Source organism: Cloeon dipterum, chromosome 2, assembly GCF_949628265.1.
Source record: "Cloeon dipterum chromosome 2, ieCloDipt1.1, whole genome shotgun sequence".
NCBI lineage: Eukaryota > Metazoa > Arthropoda > Insecta > Ephemeroptera > Baetidae > Cloeon > Cloeon dipterum.
In genome coordinates this window covers 35,066,648-35,081,820 of record NC_088787.1, presented here as the reverse complement: position 1 = coordinate 35,081,820, position 15,173 = coordinate 35,066,648, and the positions used below count along the sequence as shown (strand labels likewise).

General features: G+C 38.2%; 1 protein-coding gene across 1 annotated transcript in view; it reads left to right on the top strand.

The window, feature by feature from the left end:
- wry (weary) overlaps positions 1-15,173 on the top strand; it is a 372,986-nt gene that overhangs the window by 26,745 nt on the left and 331,068 nt on the right. The window contains exon 2 of the mRNA XM_065479078.1: positions 3,903-4,393. Coding sequence (XP_065335150.1) covers positions 3,905-4,393 — 489 coding nt within the window. The 5' untranslated portion in view covers positions 3,903-3,904. The remainder of the gene's footprint in view (positions 1-3,902; positions 4,394-15,173) is intronic.

Below are 15,173 nucleotides of genomic sequence, written 5' to 3'. Positions count from 1 at the left end.
CTCGCTTAAAAGCCTCTGACAAAAGATAACCTAATTTTGACTGGTCTCTGTCTATCTTTTTCTTGCTCCTCCCTCTTTGTGTGTGTTTACGGTGTGTGTGTCGTCCTTTTTGTTGTCGGCCGGGCTGCTGCTGCTCTTTGAAGTTGGCAAGGCGCACCTGTCAAAGTGGAGCGTGCAAATTCGGCCGGATGCAGCAGGCAGGCGGGCAGGCGGCGTCACACACGCGGCGCGCGCTGTGTCGAACAATTTCCTCGAGTGTTTTCCTCCGCTCACGCACACACACACGCCGCAGCCACTTTGCCTTTTGCCCTGCGCCGATAATACCGCCGCCGACGCGCAACACCCCGCCGCAACCACTTTAACAACCCCGGGGACGTGAAAAATCAGGGGAGAAAATTGTAAAAAACAAACAGGCAGACAATGGAAAGCAGAACAATTGATCCTACAAGGGGAATTTTCCGTCATTAGAGTGATCAGCGAGTAATTTGGTGTAGAAAAGAGATCTATTTTCGCGCCGCGGAGGACTACAGGTGTTCTGATTGGTCGGCGGCGCTATACACATCACTGCTAGCCAATTAAAACACTCGTGGTCCTCCGCCAAGCGAAAATAGATCCCTTTCTTATGGAAATACACCCAAAAGGAAAGATATTGTTGAACCAAAAAGCAATTATATTGCTTAATATTTAAATTTCCTCTAGATCTGTCTGGAAAAATCATTAAAATGCTTTGGATAAATATTTCTGCCCCTTATTTTAATATTTTGAGGATAAAATTAAGAAAACTATTTTAAATTGTGTTGGATTATCAATAATTACCGGACTTTTTAGTTTTTAACAGTCTATTTCCGCAGTTAAAACGAATTTTCCTTGTATACGATATTACACACTTCCCTTTTAGTCCTTTGTGCGGATAATCTAATCTTCTTGGGTTGCGTCCGTGCCTACGTTTTGCCGTGCAGTAAATTAGGATTTGTTGTCACAGAGTGCATTTAGCTAGTCCGACATCTTTCCCGTGTTTGCCTTCAAAATTAGCACGCAATGTGGAATTTCAGCCCGGCTCACATTTGCATATCGTCGAATTAGACCCGCAGCTCTCGAAATAATCCGGCGTAAGACCTTTGCTGTACGTTTAAAGTAATTTTATCAGCGCCATGAAATTTCCAGTAATTTTCCGACTCTACTAAAATTAATTTTACATTTATATCAAAGCGGAAAATCTATAAAATTGAAATATGAATATCCCTTTTAAATTATGGCGGGAAAATTGAACGCATTAAAGAAGTGGAGAAAAGGCGGGAAAACTTGGCATTTAGAAATAGCGGGAAGAATCGATTCTAAAGGGAAGACGAGAAATTCTGACTTGAAGAAATGAAAGTAGCAAAAAAGTTAAGTTTTTCTTCAATATCAATTCAGCGCATCCCAAATAAAAAAGCCATGCAAGTTCGTTTCTCCATCTTATAAAAAAATACAAAATATGGTGAAATGAATGAGACCTTCCAGTCGGTTTAGCATCGTTTTCCGTGCGAGTTAGTCTGAAAGAAGGTGGCTTTGGCTTTGAGAGAGGGAGCTGCGCCGCTGCTGCTTTCATCGCGGTGCTTCTCCTTTCTCTCTTTCTGATAAAAGTAATTAGACGGGGGCGAAGAGGCCGTTTCCACGCGCGATACCATCGTCGAAAACAAAGAAGGACCGTAAATTAATCTGGCGCTACACGGTTCTCATTAAACGGCGGGTCCGAAAATAATTGAAGAGCGCCGCACGCCGTCTCTTCTCGGAGAAGCTACAAAATCCGATTAAACTCGAACAAAACGCCCAGGAGTGCTCCTCCAATGAAAGGAACTTGAATTTCCGTTTTTGATGAACTGCTTGATCGTTTTATTGGAAAGGTTTCTTTTAAAGCATGAATATTTTTGTTGTTATTTCTTTAGTAACAGCTGATTAGCCCTGTAATTTGGCGAATCGACCGTTAGATGGCACATTAGGCTATTGGAAATGTAACAAAATACGCGGAAATGAAATTATTAGGTCGGCACGCCTCTATTTTGCGCTTCTAATTGGCCGCTGGAAGGTCTCCTAATCTGCCTCCATTAATTCGACGCCATATAGAATTCTGACCGGCAACAACCAAACATAAATCGCAACCCGGGCCCCGGTGGGAATTACGACTGCGCAGAAGTTTTTGATTTGGGTCACGCATGCAGTGATGAGTTTCAGCCTCCCTGTGACATCAAGAAGCGATCTAAACATACTGCGCGTGCTTAAGATGCACACAAGTTTACTGCGCAGCTTCAAAATGGGTGAACTTTGCAAGCTGACTGATAATTTTGTTGTTATTTCTTTACTAACAGCTGATTAGCCCGGTAATTTGCGAATCGACCACTAGATGGCACATCAGGCCAATGGAAAAATGTAACAAAATGCGCGAGAATGAAATTATTAGGCTGGCACGCCTCTTTTTCGACGCCTCTGATTGGCCGCCAGACTGTCTCCTTATTAGCATACATTATTTCGACGCCATATTGACTTCTGATCGGCAAGAACAAACACAGATCGCAACCTGTGTCCTTTTTATTCCTCAGAAATAAAAAAAAGATCAATGGAACGTTTGAGAAAGTGTCGCATTAATAATTTCAGGCGCAGCCTCTGCCGTTCCTTTGAGTTGGCGAGGTGCGGCTCGTCGCATATTCATCGAGAAAATTTTCTTTGAAGGCGTGTCGTGTCCCATTTTAGATTCTCGGCGCATACAAGTTTTGCTTTGTTCGGCTTAATATCTAATTAAAGCACAAAATCAATATTTGAGCTCAAATTTGAATCCAGAGCGCGGCGCCGCCTAATGCAATTTGCGCGCGGAAAGAAAAACATCGCGCGCGCGGATCGAGTTTTTAAAGTAAATAGAGCGAGAGAACGAGCGAGCGAGCGTTGATTAAAGCAGCAAAGCAGGCCGAAAAGATAACCGGCGGGGCACTCTGGCTCACAACTGAAATTATATTCCGCTAAAACGGGGATTCGTTTCCCTCCCAGAGGTGTCCATTCCGCGTAATCAACTTTTACGAGCCGAGTTTTAGTTAGGGGAAAAGCGGCATTCAATTTATTCATCATTTCTTTGTTCTGCCTCAGAGTGGTTTTCGTCATAAAAAATTGGCTTATTGCCTCTCCAGCCCATTAAAAAGAGTGGTGGAAGGAATAAAGAAACACTCGTCGTAAAATTTAAGCAACTCATTGTCAGGCTGGTAAATTAACTAATTCGATGAAATCGTTTGATAGTGATCTTCAAACAATTTTGGGAAGTGTAAAAATGGTATTAACCCAACATTTCACACTGACAGCACCTTTAAAACTATTTTTAGTGTGTAACTTAGTGTTTGAAGCCGCCAACAGATGGCACCACCGTATAGTTTCTTAATAATTTAGTTTTAAGGCACTTGCGATGCGATTTCGGACTCAATATCCAGCCACTGTGCGTTCTTCACTTAATTTCCTTTCTTTTGAGGTGCTGAAAACCAAAATCGGTTAAGCCAATCGCCGTAGAAGCGTTGGAGAAGATTTTATATTCCAAAAAATATTTTTTTTACGACTGCGGCGTATGTATGGCTGAACCGATTTTGGTTTCCAACACGTTAAAAAAAGCATATTAAGTGAAGTATGCACAGCAGCAGGATTGAGTCTAAAATCGCAGCGAAAATGCCTTAAAATTAAGTTTATTACGAAAGTATACGGTAGCGCCATCTGTTGGTTACTTCAAACACTAACTGTATTTTTCTCAAACTGAAAACAAATATCTTTTTAAACATTGTAGGACGTTTAGACCTTTAAATCCTTCCTAAAGTACGCAGAAACCCTCCTCCTGACCAACCCTCCCCTAAAAACACCAAAAAATACTCAATTTCCCCTCATCTCTGTTTCAGGGATGATTCTCCTGACGCTTTTGCTGGCGGCCACGGTGGCCGCCTCTCCGACGGCCCAGCCGTCGACCCCCGTGGCGACGACGACGGCGCCTCCCGCGTCCACCGCCACCGCAACGCTGCCCCCGAGGGCGGCCGTGCCCCCCGCGGCGCCACCGACGGCGTCTCTCCCCTCCTCAGCCATCCCCTCCACTCAAAGCCTCCTCACCACGGTTGTTTCGTCAAGCAGCGCCACCGTCACCACCAGTCGCCTCCCCTCCAGCACCACTACTCAAGTAACCAGTGCTGCCACCACCAGCTCGAGCAGCCCCGCCCCCTCGACCATTGGCGGTGGCGCTTGGACCACGGAACAGTTGGCCAGCCTGGCGCCACCGGCGCACTTGCCCACCCTGCTCGAAGAACGGTTGGATACCCTGGCCTGCGACATCAGCCTGCCGCCCAACGCCAAAATCTGGCGTGCCAACCAAACGGAGGAGCTCCTTCTGCCGATTCAGGTCAGCCACCCTTATAATTTTTCTCTCTTTCCGAATAGCCGTGAAAAGCCTAACTGTTTTGGCCTCAATATTTCAAAATCGATCGCTGAATATGAAGGGTTATCGACAGCTTATGCGGTGCCGGTTTTTTGCTGCGATGTTTGAGGCGGCTAATGCCCTTTGATGTGTTTTCCGCCTTTGAAAGGCTTTCCAACCGCAAACATTGGGAAGGAAATGAAGCGCGGCTAATCAGGCGTAATCTTGTTGCTGCTGTCAATCGGCGGTGATGCATGATGCAAAGCAGCAGCACGCTCGCCCGGGGAGAGCACAAAAAGCAGACGACGCGCCGCCGATAAATCATGCAAAAAATATTGCACGTTCGCGCTCCTACCTTACGACCTCAATATTATTCATAGATGAAATGTTTAAAATATTTAATATAAATTACGGTAATCAGGGCTGTTTAAATATTTACACAAAAAAATGATTACAGAAATTATTTTGAGGTTACAAACCTTTATTTCCACCACCAGGCTGCTAAATTTGCAGCCAGTCTATTGCGAAGCCCTTAGTTTGTCTAAATTACAGATTCTGAACAGTGTGGATAAAAATTTTGACGCGTTTGATTGAAATAAATCGAGGAGATTAGAGTTTGTAACAAATTATTGATCACGGTCAGAAGTTTTTGGATCATCAATGCCGAAAGTAGAACCATTTATACTCTCTGGCCGAGTGTTGCAGCTTAAATTTGTTGGATTCATGCGTTACTCTCTCATGCCTGGTCTTTCTCTTTTCGGGAGGTGCATTAGGCTTCTTTTGGTAGACATATCTAAAATATCGAGGTTGCAATTAATCATCCTTAACCGAATAGGTTATACTTTGAAACGTCTTCAAAAATGGTCAACGTCTCAACGCCACCGTGGAGTAACCTCGACTCGAGTTCAGCAACTCTTGACGGATGCACCATCACCTTGGCCGAATTTCCGATTTCAGGATGTTTCAAGAAGATGATCTGAGGGTCATTGAGGAAATCGTCAAACTTGTTCAGGTCGCCCTTCCTCAAAGGAATTGTCATGATGAGTTTGTACCTGTTTGAAAGAAGAATATGCAGAGCTATATAGGTTTTCACAAAATTACAAGGTTACCCTTCGAATAATTTAGATGAAAAGGCCATTCCGCAGAAGAGCGCCAAGAATACGAGTTGAGCTCTCATGGTTAAACTCTGGAAGTCAAGCACAAAGTGATTCTCTAGGAAGTGGTCTGGAGGTTTATGATTCTCTTTCAGTGGTGGGGATCGCTTGAACTAATTATGTTGGGTTTCAAAGGTCGTCATTTTGTTTGGTTGAAGAAAATAAGGCATATGTACCAAAAGAAATTAAAATTTTGATTTAACTTCCAAAGTTACTAAGATTTTATTGGTTTTGAAGGGAATTGCGCTAAATTTGGCAACGTGGAGCTGATGAATCATACAAACAAGAACCCTTAGCAAAACCTTAAAGGCTTCCTATTTTTCAGGATGTACCAGGGTCAAAGCCAAAACTACCTCCTCTAGATAGATGTTTACAGAAAATTTGAAAAAAAAAACACCATGGATGCAATTTTAAAACTTATTTGTATTTTAATTCATTGTCAGTACAAACAAGTAACAGATATTTGTGGCAGGCTCTCCTTTTCATCGCTGCTAACAAGTCTTGAAGAAATCCTATTAAAATTTGATTTACAATGGCAATTCCTTAGATTATAAGATATTTTTACCGTTCAATCACTGTTGGCGGCTGTTCGAAGCGAATAAGGTTTCTTTTGTCCCGTATTTTGAGGGCGAATCTGTTAATTTAACTCTGCTTTAAGTTTGTAAAAATAATTTCTCAATTCTTACGTATGTCTCGTTTTGAGCAGGTTTGCGATCCCTGGACATCTTTCTTGGGCCCTCCATTCATAATATGTCCATTTTGGGTGGAGGAAGTCTGTCAAATTGAAATTAAACTAAAGCAATTTAAAACTGTAACAAAATAAATATATTACGGCTTTGGATGAGTCAAAAGAGTTGCGATTGATGGCGCCATTCTGATTACTGCCGAGAGAGTAAGTCTGTGAAATTGAAATTGAATTAATTACAATGCAGTTTAAGTTAGAAACAAAATTTTTACGCCAGTTGGATCCAGCCTCTTCTTCATTTTCTTATCGTCAGGGCTCATCATCTTTCTCACGAACTGCGGTTGTGTAAAAGAGTTTGAAATTGCCTCTGGAACTATTGAAAGAATCACTTGATCGCAGCGGCTATCCAAAGACGAATGTGAAAATCTGAGTTGTGTGGGGATAGAGCTGATAGCGGAGAGTGGGACTTTTGTTTGCACTGTTTGAAGTGGTCAAAGGTTTTGTTTGTTATTAATAAACATTTTTGAAGCAATTTTGCTGGCCCAAATTCTGCGTTTTGTTTGGATTGTTTGAAGCGGTCAGAGGTTTTGTTTGTTGAATATAATTAAAACCAGGCTTCATCCTCGTTGTCAAATTAAAGAGAAATTCGTCTTCTTTATTTCTCGACCAGTTTCGACGTCACCAAGTACGTCCTAATCATGAGTTACAATTACAATCAAATAACAAACAATACAATAATGTCACATCTAAAATAAACACAACAACGAGGATGAAGCCTGGTTTTAATTATATTCAACATGAAAACAACCTCGAGTGGTCGCACTTTTCAAATATTGTTTTGTTTGTTGTTTACATATTGATATATTTTTTTTATTCAGGATTTGATAGGATTAAATCGAAAGCTATATATCTCTGTTAGTTTTATAGATCTGCTTAAATGTTTACCCTAAATTTTTAAAAGTTGGAATAAAATATAGCCATGCATTTTTTAAACAATTTTTTTATTAAACTATTCGCTACAGGTTATCCTTTTCATTGCTGCTACAAATGCCGAAGAAATCCTATTAAAAATTTGGTTAATATTGGAATTTATTTAGATTTTAATGCAAATTTACCGTTCAATCGCCGTTGGTTTCTCTTCAAGCGAGTTCAGTTTCTTTTCTCCAGTTTGGTTTGGTTGAATCTGTTAATTTATAACCTTGCTTTAAGCTATAGTAAAATTAGTTTTTCAAGTCTTACGTTTACTGGCTCCAATCTAACATTTACATCTATTTTCACTCCGTCAATTATTTCACGCAGGTTTGTCATTCCTGGATACCTTTTTAGGGTCCTTCGACTCTCTTTGATCATTTCGTTTTGCTTGGAGAAAGCCTGTTAAATTGAAATTAAACTTAAACAGTTTAATAGGAACAAAACAAATATATATTACGTCTTTGGGTGGGTCAGGAGAATCCAGATTGTTGACGACGCTGATTGAATTACTGCTGCGAGAGCGATACTGTGAAGTTTGAAGTTAAATTTACTACAAATGAAGCTTAAGTTTGAAACAAAATTTGTACCTTAGGAGCGTCTAACTGGTTCAACATTTTCGGTCCGTGCCTTTCTTCCGTTTCTGTTGTCTGGCTCTGCCCTTCCGTAGTAATCATTTTAACCAACCTATTTTTTCAAATACTGATAGCGTCGTTTTAACTCATAAATCTATTTGAATATTTACTTTTTAAGTTCCTTTTCAATGAGGTTTAGGGAGTTCGCGTAACTTGCCAGATCGTTCTGCAGAGTTGGCGTAGAGTTTGATTTTTTGGGTCGTGCTTCCGTATTTTCCAGCACGTCCGCACTAATCCTAATTAATTGAAAATTCAGAACTTTAAATTAAAAAGCACGTGAATTGAGCCAAAACTTACTCGTCGTTGCTGAGTGATGAATTTAAGATGACCTTCAAAGCCGCAATAATGTCCTGGACATCTTTCTTGGACCCTCCATTCATGTGTCCATTTTGGGCGGAAGAAGTCTGTTAAATTGAAATTAAACTTGAGCAATTTAAAATCGTAACACAATTAATATATTACGGCTTTAGATGAGTCAAAAGAGTTCCGATTGTTTGCGCCATTCTGATTACTTTTGGTATAGTAAACCTGTGAAATTGAAATTGAATTAAGTACAATGCATTTTAAGTTCTTAGAAACAAAATATTTACGCCAGTTCCGTCAAGCCTCTTCTTTATTTTCTTATCGTCAGGGTTCATCATCTTTCTCACGAACTGCGGTTGTGTAAAAGAGTTTGAAATTTCCTCTGGAACTATTGAAAGAATCACTTGATCGCAGCGGCTATCCAAAGACGAATGTGAAAATCTGAGTTGTGTGGGGATAGAGCTGAGAGTGGAGAGTGGGACTTTTGTTTGCACTGTTTGAAGTGGTCAAAGGTTTTGTTTGTTATTATTAATAATTTTTGGAAGCAATTTTGTTGGTTTTAGACGGTTGACAAGACATTGGTTCGGCCCAAATAACGGGTTTGATTGGGATTGTTTGAAGTTGTCAAAGGTTATGTTAGTATTTTTATATATTGAGCTGTTATTTTCATTTTATTCAGGATTTATCAGGAATAAATCGAAAGTTTTTAAACTTTTCTTACAGTAGCCACTAATACGAAATTTTCCACGAGTCAAAACGAGGACGACTTACTGTTTCTTAAAGGATCTAATTAACTTTCGCATTGTTAAAAACCATTCAGACTGAAAAATTCTTGATGGCTTCCTATTTTTGCAGGATGTACCAGGATCAAAGCCAAAACTACCTCTTCTAGATAGATGATTACAGAGAATTAGAAATAAAATAACCATGGATGCAATTTTAAAACTTATTTGTATATTAATTCATTGTCAGTACAAACAAGTAACAGATATTTGTGGCAGCCACTCCTTTTCATCGCTGCTAACAAGTCTTGAAGAAATCCTATTAAAATTTGATTTACAATGGCAATTCCTTGGATTATAAGATATTTTTACCGTTCAATCACTGTTGGCGGCTGTTCGAAGCGAATAAGGTTTCTTTTGTCCCGTATTTTGAGGGCGAATCTGTTAATTTAACTCTGCTTTAAGTTTGTAAAAATAATTTCTCAATTCTTACGTGTGTCTTGTTTGGAGCAGGTCTGCGATCCCTGGACTTCTTTCTTGGGCCCTCCATTCATATATCCATTTTGGGCGGAGGAAGTCTGTCAAATTGAAATTAAACTAAAGCAATTTAAAATCGTAACACAATTAATATATTACGGCTTTGGATGAGTCAAAAGAGTTCCGATTGATGGCGCCATTCTGATTACTGCCGAGAGAGTAAGTCTGTGAAATTGGAATTGAATTAATTACAATGCAGTTAAAGTTAGAAACAAAATTTTTACGCCAGTTGGATCCAGCCTCTTCTTTATTTTCTTATCGTCAGGGTTCATCATCTTTCTCACGAACTGCGGTTGTGTAAAAGAGTTTGAAATTGCCTCTGGAACTATTGAAAGAATCACTTGATCGCAGCGGCTATCCAAAGACGACTGTGAAAATCTGAGTTGTGTGTGGATAGAGCTGAGAGTGGAGAGTGGGACTTTTCTTTGCACTGTTTGAAGTGGTCAAAGGTTTTGTTGGTTATTAATAAACATTTTTGAAGCATTTTTGCTGGCCCAAATTCCGCGTTTTGTTTGGATTGTTTGAAGCGGTCAGAGGTTTTGTTTGTTGTTTACATATTGATATATTTTTTTATTCAGGATTTGATTGGATTAAATCGAAAGCTATATATCTCTGTTAGTTTTATAGATCTGCTTAAATTGCTACCGTAAATTTTAAAAATGAAATAAAATATATCCATGCATTTTTTAAACATTTTTTTTATTAAACTATTTCGAACAGACTACCCATTTCATCGCTGCTACAAATACTGAAGAGATACTATTAAAAATTTGGTTAATATTGGTAATTATTTAGATTTTAAGGAACTTTTACCGTTCAATCGCCGTTGGTTTCTCTTCAAGCGAGTTCAGTTTCTTTTCTCCAGTTTGGTTTGGTTGAGTCTGTTAATTTAGAACCTTGCTTTAAGCTCTAGCAAAATAATATTTCAAGTCTTACGTTTACTGGCTCCAATCTAACATTTACATCTATTTTCACTCCGTCAATTATTTCACGCAGGTTTGTCATTCCTCGATATCTTTTTAAGGTCCTTCGACTCTCTTTGATCAGTCCGTTTTGCTTGGAGAAAGCCTGTTAAATTGAAATTAAACTTAAACAGTTTAATTGGAACAAAACTAATATAAATTACGTCTTTGGGTGGGTCAGGAGAATCCAGATTGTTGACGACGCTGATTGAATTACTGCTGCGAGAGCGATACTGTGAAGTTTGAAGTTAAATTTACTACAAATGAAGCTAAAGTTGGAAACAAAATTTGTACCTTAGGAGCGTCTAACTGGTTCAACATTTTCGGTCCGTGCCTTTCTTCCGTTTCTGTTGTCTGGCTCTGCCCTTCCGTAGTAATCATTTTAACCAACCTATTTTTTCAAATACTGATAGCGTCGTTTTAACTCATAAATCTATTTGAATATTTACTTTTTAAGTTCCTTTTCAATGAGGTTTAGGGAGTTCGCGTAACTTGCCAGATCGTTCTGCAGAGTTGGCGTAGAGTTTGATTTTTTGGGTCGTGCTTCCGTATTTTCCAGCACGTCCGCACTAATCCTAATTAATTGAAAATTCAGAACTTTAAATTAAAAAGCACGTGAATTGAGCCAAAGCTTACTCGTCGTTGCTGAGTGATGAATTTAAGATGTCCTTCAAAGCCGCAATAATGTCCTGGACATCTTTCTTGGACCCTCCATTCATGTGTCCATTTTGGGCGTAAGAAGTCTGTTAAATTGAAATTAAACTTGAGCAATTTAAAATCGTAACACAATTAATATATTACGGCTTTGGATGAGTCAAAAGAGTTCCGATTGTTGGCGCCATTCTGATTACTTTTGGTATAGTAAACCTGTGAAATTGAAATTGAATTAAGTACAATGCATTTTAAGTTCTTAGAAACAAAATATTTACGCCAGTTCCGTCAAGCCTCTTCTTTATTTTCTTATCGTCAGGGTTCATCATCTTTCTCACGAACTGCGGTTGTGTAAAAGAGTTTGAAATTTCCTCTGGAACTATTGAAAGAATCACTTGATCGCAGCGGCTATCCAAAGACGAATGTGAAAATCTGAGTTGTGTGGGGATAGAGCTGAGAGTGGAGAGTGGGACTTTTGTTTGCACTGTTTGAAGTGGTCAAAGGTTTTGTTTGTTATTATTAATAATTTTTGGAAGCAATTTTGTTGGTTTTAGACGGTTGACAAGACATTGGTTCGGCCCAAATAACGGGTTTGATTGGGATTGTTTGAAGTGGTGAAAGGTTATGTTAGTTTTTTTATATATTGAGCTGTTATTTTCATTTTATTCAGGATTTATTAGGAATAAATCGAAAGCTTTTAAACTTTTCTTACAGTAGCCACTTATACGAAATTTTCCACGAGTCAAAACGAGGACAACTTACTGTTTCTTAAAGGTTCTAAATAACTTTCGCATTGTTAAAAACCATTCAGACTGAAAAAATCTTGATGGCTTCCTATTTTTGCAGGATGTACCAGGGTCAAAGCCAAAACTACCTCTTCTAGATAGATGATTACAGAGAATTAGAAATAAAATAACCATGGATGCAATTTTAAAACTTATTTGTATATTAATTCATTGTCAGTACAAACAAGTAACAGATATTTGTGGCAGGCTCTCCTTTTCATCGCTGTTAACAACTCTTGAAGAAATCCTAAAAAAATTTGATTTATAATGACAATTCCTTAGATTATAAGATAGTTTTACCGTTCAATCACTGTCTGCGGCTGTTCGAAGCGAATGATGTTTCTTTTGTCCCGTATTTTGAGGGCGAATCTGTTAATTAAACTCTGCTTTAAACTTGTAATAATAATTTCTCAATCCTTACATGTGTCTTGTTTGGAGCAGGTTTGCGATCCCTGGACATCTTTCTTGGGCCCTCCATTCATAATATGTCCATTTTGGGTGGAGGAAGTCTGTCAAATTGAAATTAAACAAAAGCAATTGAAAACTGTAACAAAATAAATATATTACGGCTTTGGATGAGTCAAAAGAGTTGCGATTGATGGCGCCATTCTGATTACTGCCGAGAGAGTAAGTCTGTGAAATTGAAATTGAATTAATTACGATAAAGTTTAAGTTCTTAGAAACAAAATTTTTACGCCAGTTGGATCCAGCCTCTTCTTCAGTTTCGTATCGTCAGGGCTTATCATCTTTCTCACGAAGTGCGGTTGTGTAAAAGAGTTTGAAATTTCCTCTGGAACTATTGAAAGAAGGACTTGATCGCAGCGGCTATCCAAAGACGACTGTGAAAATCTGAATTGTGTGGTGATAGAGCTGAGAGTGGAGAGTGGGACTTTTGTTTGCACTGTTTGAAGTGGTCAAAGGTTTTGTTTGCTACTTGTACACTGTGTTTGGAGCAATTTTGACGGTTGACAAGTTATCTTTTCTGCCCAATTAACATGTTTACTGTCAAAAGTAAGCATTTGTTCTGAAAAAATCTCTTTAAAAAAAAAACAATCAAATGCAACGTAGCACAAAAAAGTTTTCATACGCAATCGTTAATTTTAAATTTAATATGGGCTTTTTAAACCTCTTACAGTAGCCACCAATACGAAATTTTCCACAAGCCAAAACGAGGACAACTAACTGTTTCTTAAAGGAACTAATTAACTTTTGCATTGTTAAAAACCGTCCAGACTGAAAAAATTATAGGAAATTTATTAGTCTTAAAAAAACGCTGAAAATGAAACCATGACAAAAATTCCTGCGCGAAAGGAAAAAAAATTTATGCTTGTTTGTTGGGTTTTTAATCAATTTATACGAGATTAGACTCATTTGATTCATTTTTAGATGATTCCAAGTGGTTCAAATGGCTTAAAATCCATAATTTGATTTTTGAAATAATGTCCAGTTACAATTAATTTTACATTTTTAGTTCCTGCTCATTGTCCGGGGAAAATTTAGAGCAGAAATGTAATGGCTTGTATTAATTTTTTTTAAGATTATCTTATATTTGGCGGTACCATATTTAGTTTTCCTGGAAAATACGAGTCAATTTTTCATAAGGCTTTTCCTGGAAACTGGATAAAGGAAAACATGTCAAAACTTATCAGCTTTTGTAAAAACTTTCGCGCAAAATTACATTTAAAAAGAAAAATAATTTTCTAGATCTTGCAGCCGCAGAAAAACTCTAAAAATCAATCGAGATGAAACCACGAATTTAATTTCTATGTTGGCCTAAAATATATTTTTCCAATTTATTAGAAGTGCTCTTCCTTTATGAACTTTCTTAATTGGTAAATTAGATGAAATTACATATTCGTATCGTCACCAAGCCTGATGAAATTTTTTGTTAGTCCTACTATCTGTCGGTAAATAGCTTCCCGCCATGAAATAAATCACATTAATGCATCTGACAAATAATAACAAAAGAAAACGGAGACCCCCATAGTGTCAACCCCCGCTGCGTCAGTCAGTGAGGCGGCCGTGGCGTCATCTGGAGCCGAGACAGGGTTGACTGCTGTTCATTTGGAGCCCTTTGTCGCCCGCATACACGTCTTATTGTGCGCAATCTCGACAATTGCCGCCAAGCCGCCCGGTCCGTGCTCGATTTACAACAATAATTCCGACCGTGCTCTCTCCCTCTCTCTCTGCACTTTAATTACGGGCGCCAATTCAGCAGCAGCCGCTCCGAGAAAATGTCTCATTCGTCGCGGCTTCCTATTCCGCTATATTCTGTTGCAGGGAAACTAACTTCATACTGTGTGTGTGTGTGCACCGCATTAACGGATTAATCGCGGAAAGGAAAGGAAAGGGAGTAAGGAGTAAGCCGGCGTCTTTCCTTTATCGTTTTCTGCAAATGTGATTAGTTTCGGGAAATTCCCAGCCATGGTAATATAAAACTTTGAATGAAGAAATAATTTAATTTTTTTAATTTTATTTGGCTTTCCTGTTTTATTTAGAAGCTTTAGTGTAAAAAAAACGGGAGACCTCAAAAAATTAAAATGAAAGAGTTCGAAATTCGACTAATTGGCTGCACAAATATTTTTAATTTTAGCATTTTTTCGTGTTCAAAGCCGCCAACAGATGGCGCCACCGTATACTTTCAAAATAAATTTAATTTTAATGCGCTTCCGCTGCGATTTCAGACTCAATCGAGCTCCTGTGCATTATTTATTTAATTTGCTTTTTTCTTGACGTGCTGAAAACCAAAATCGGTTCAGCCAATCGCCTTAGAAACGGTTGAAAAGTTTTTTTTATTTCAAAAAATAGTTTTTCACAATTCTACGGCGATTGGCTGAACCGGTTTTGGTTTTCAGCACGTCAAAAAAAAGCAAATTAAATAAATAATGCACAGGAGCTCGATTGAGTCTGAAATCGCAGCGGAAGCGCATTAAAATTAAATTTATTTTGAAAGTATACGGTGGTGCCATCTGTTGACGGCTTTGAACACTAAGTATTGACTTATTTTGAGTAAAATTTGATTCGCTCTCATATTCCGAATAATTCGGTGAGGAAATTGATAAATAAATACTCAAACAAATCTGGCAAAAGCCAAAATTGGACTAAAAATTAAAATGAAATAATTTAATATCAATTTTAAAATCAATGAAATTTAAAATTTTGAGAAGATAAATATTTATGTTTCTATATTTAGATTAAAATATCGATTTCCTGTAATTTTAGGTTAGTTTTAGTGGTAAAATTAATACAAAAACATCCTTTAAAAATATGTAAATTGGCTGCAAAATTAATCATGAATTATTCAAAGTGATGTTAAAATTATTTGAATTAAATTTTAATGTTCCTGTCAAATTTAAACTAAT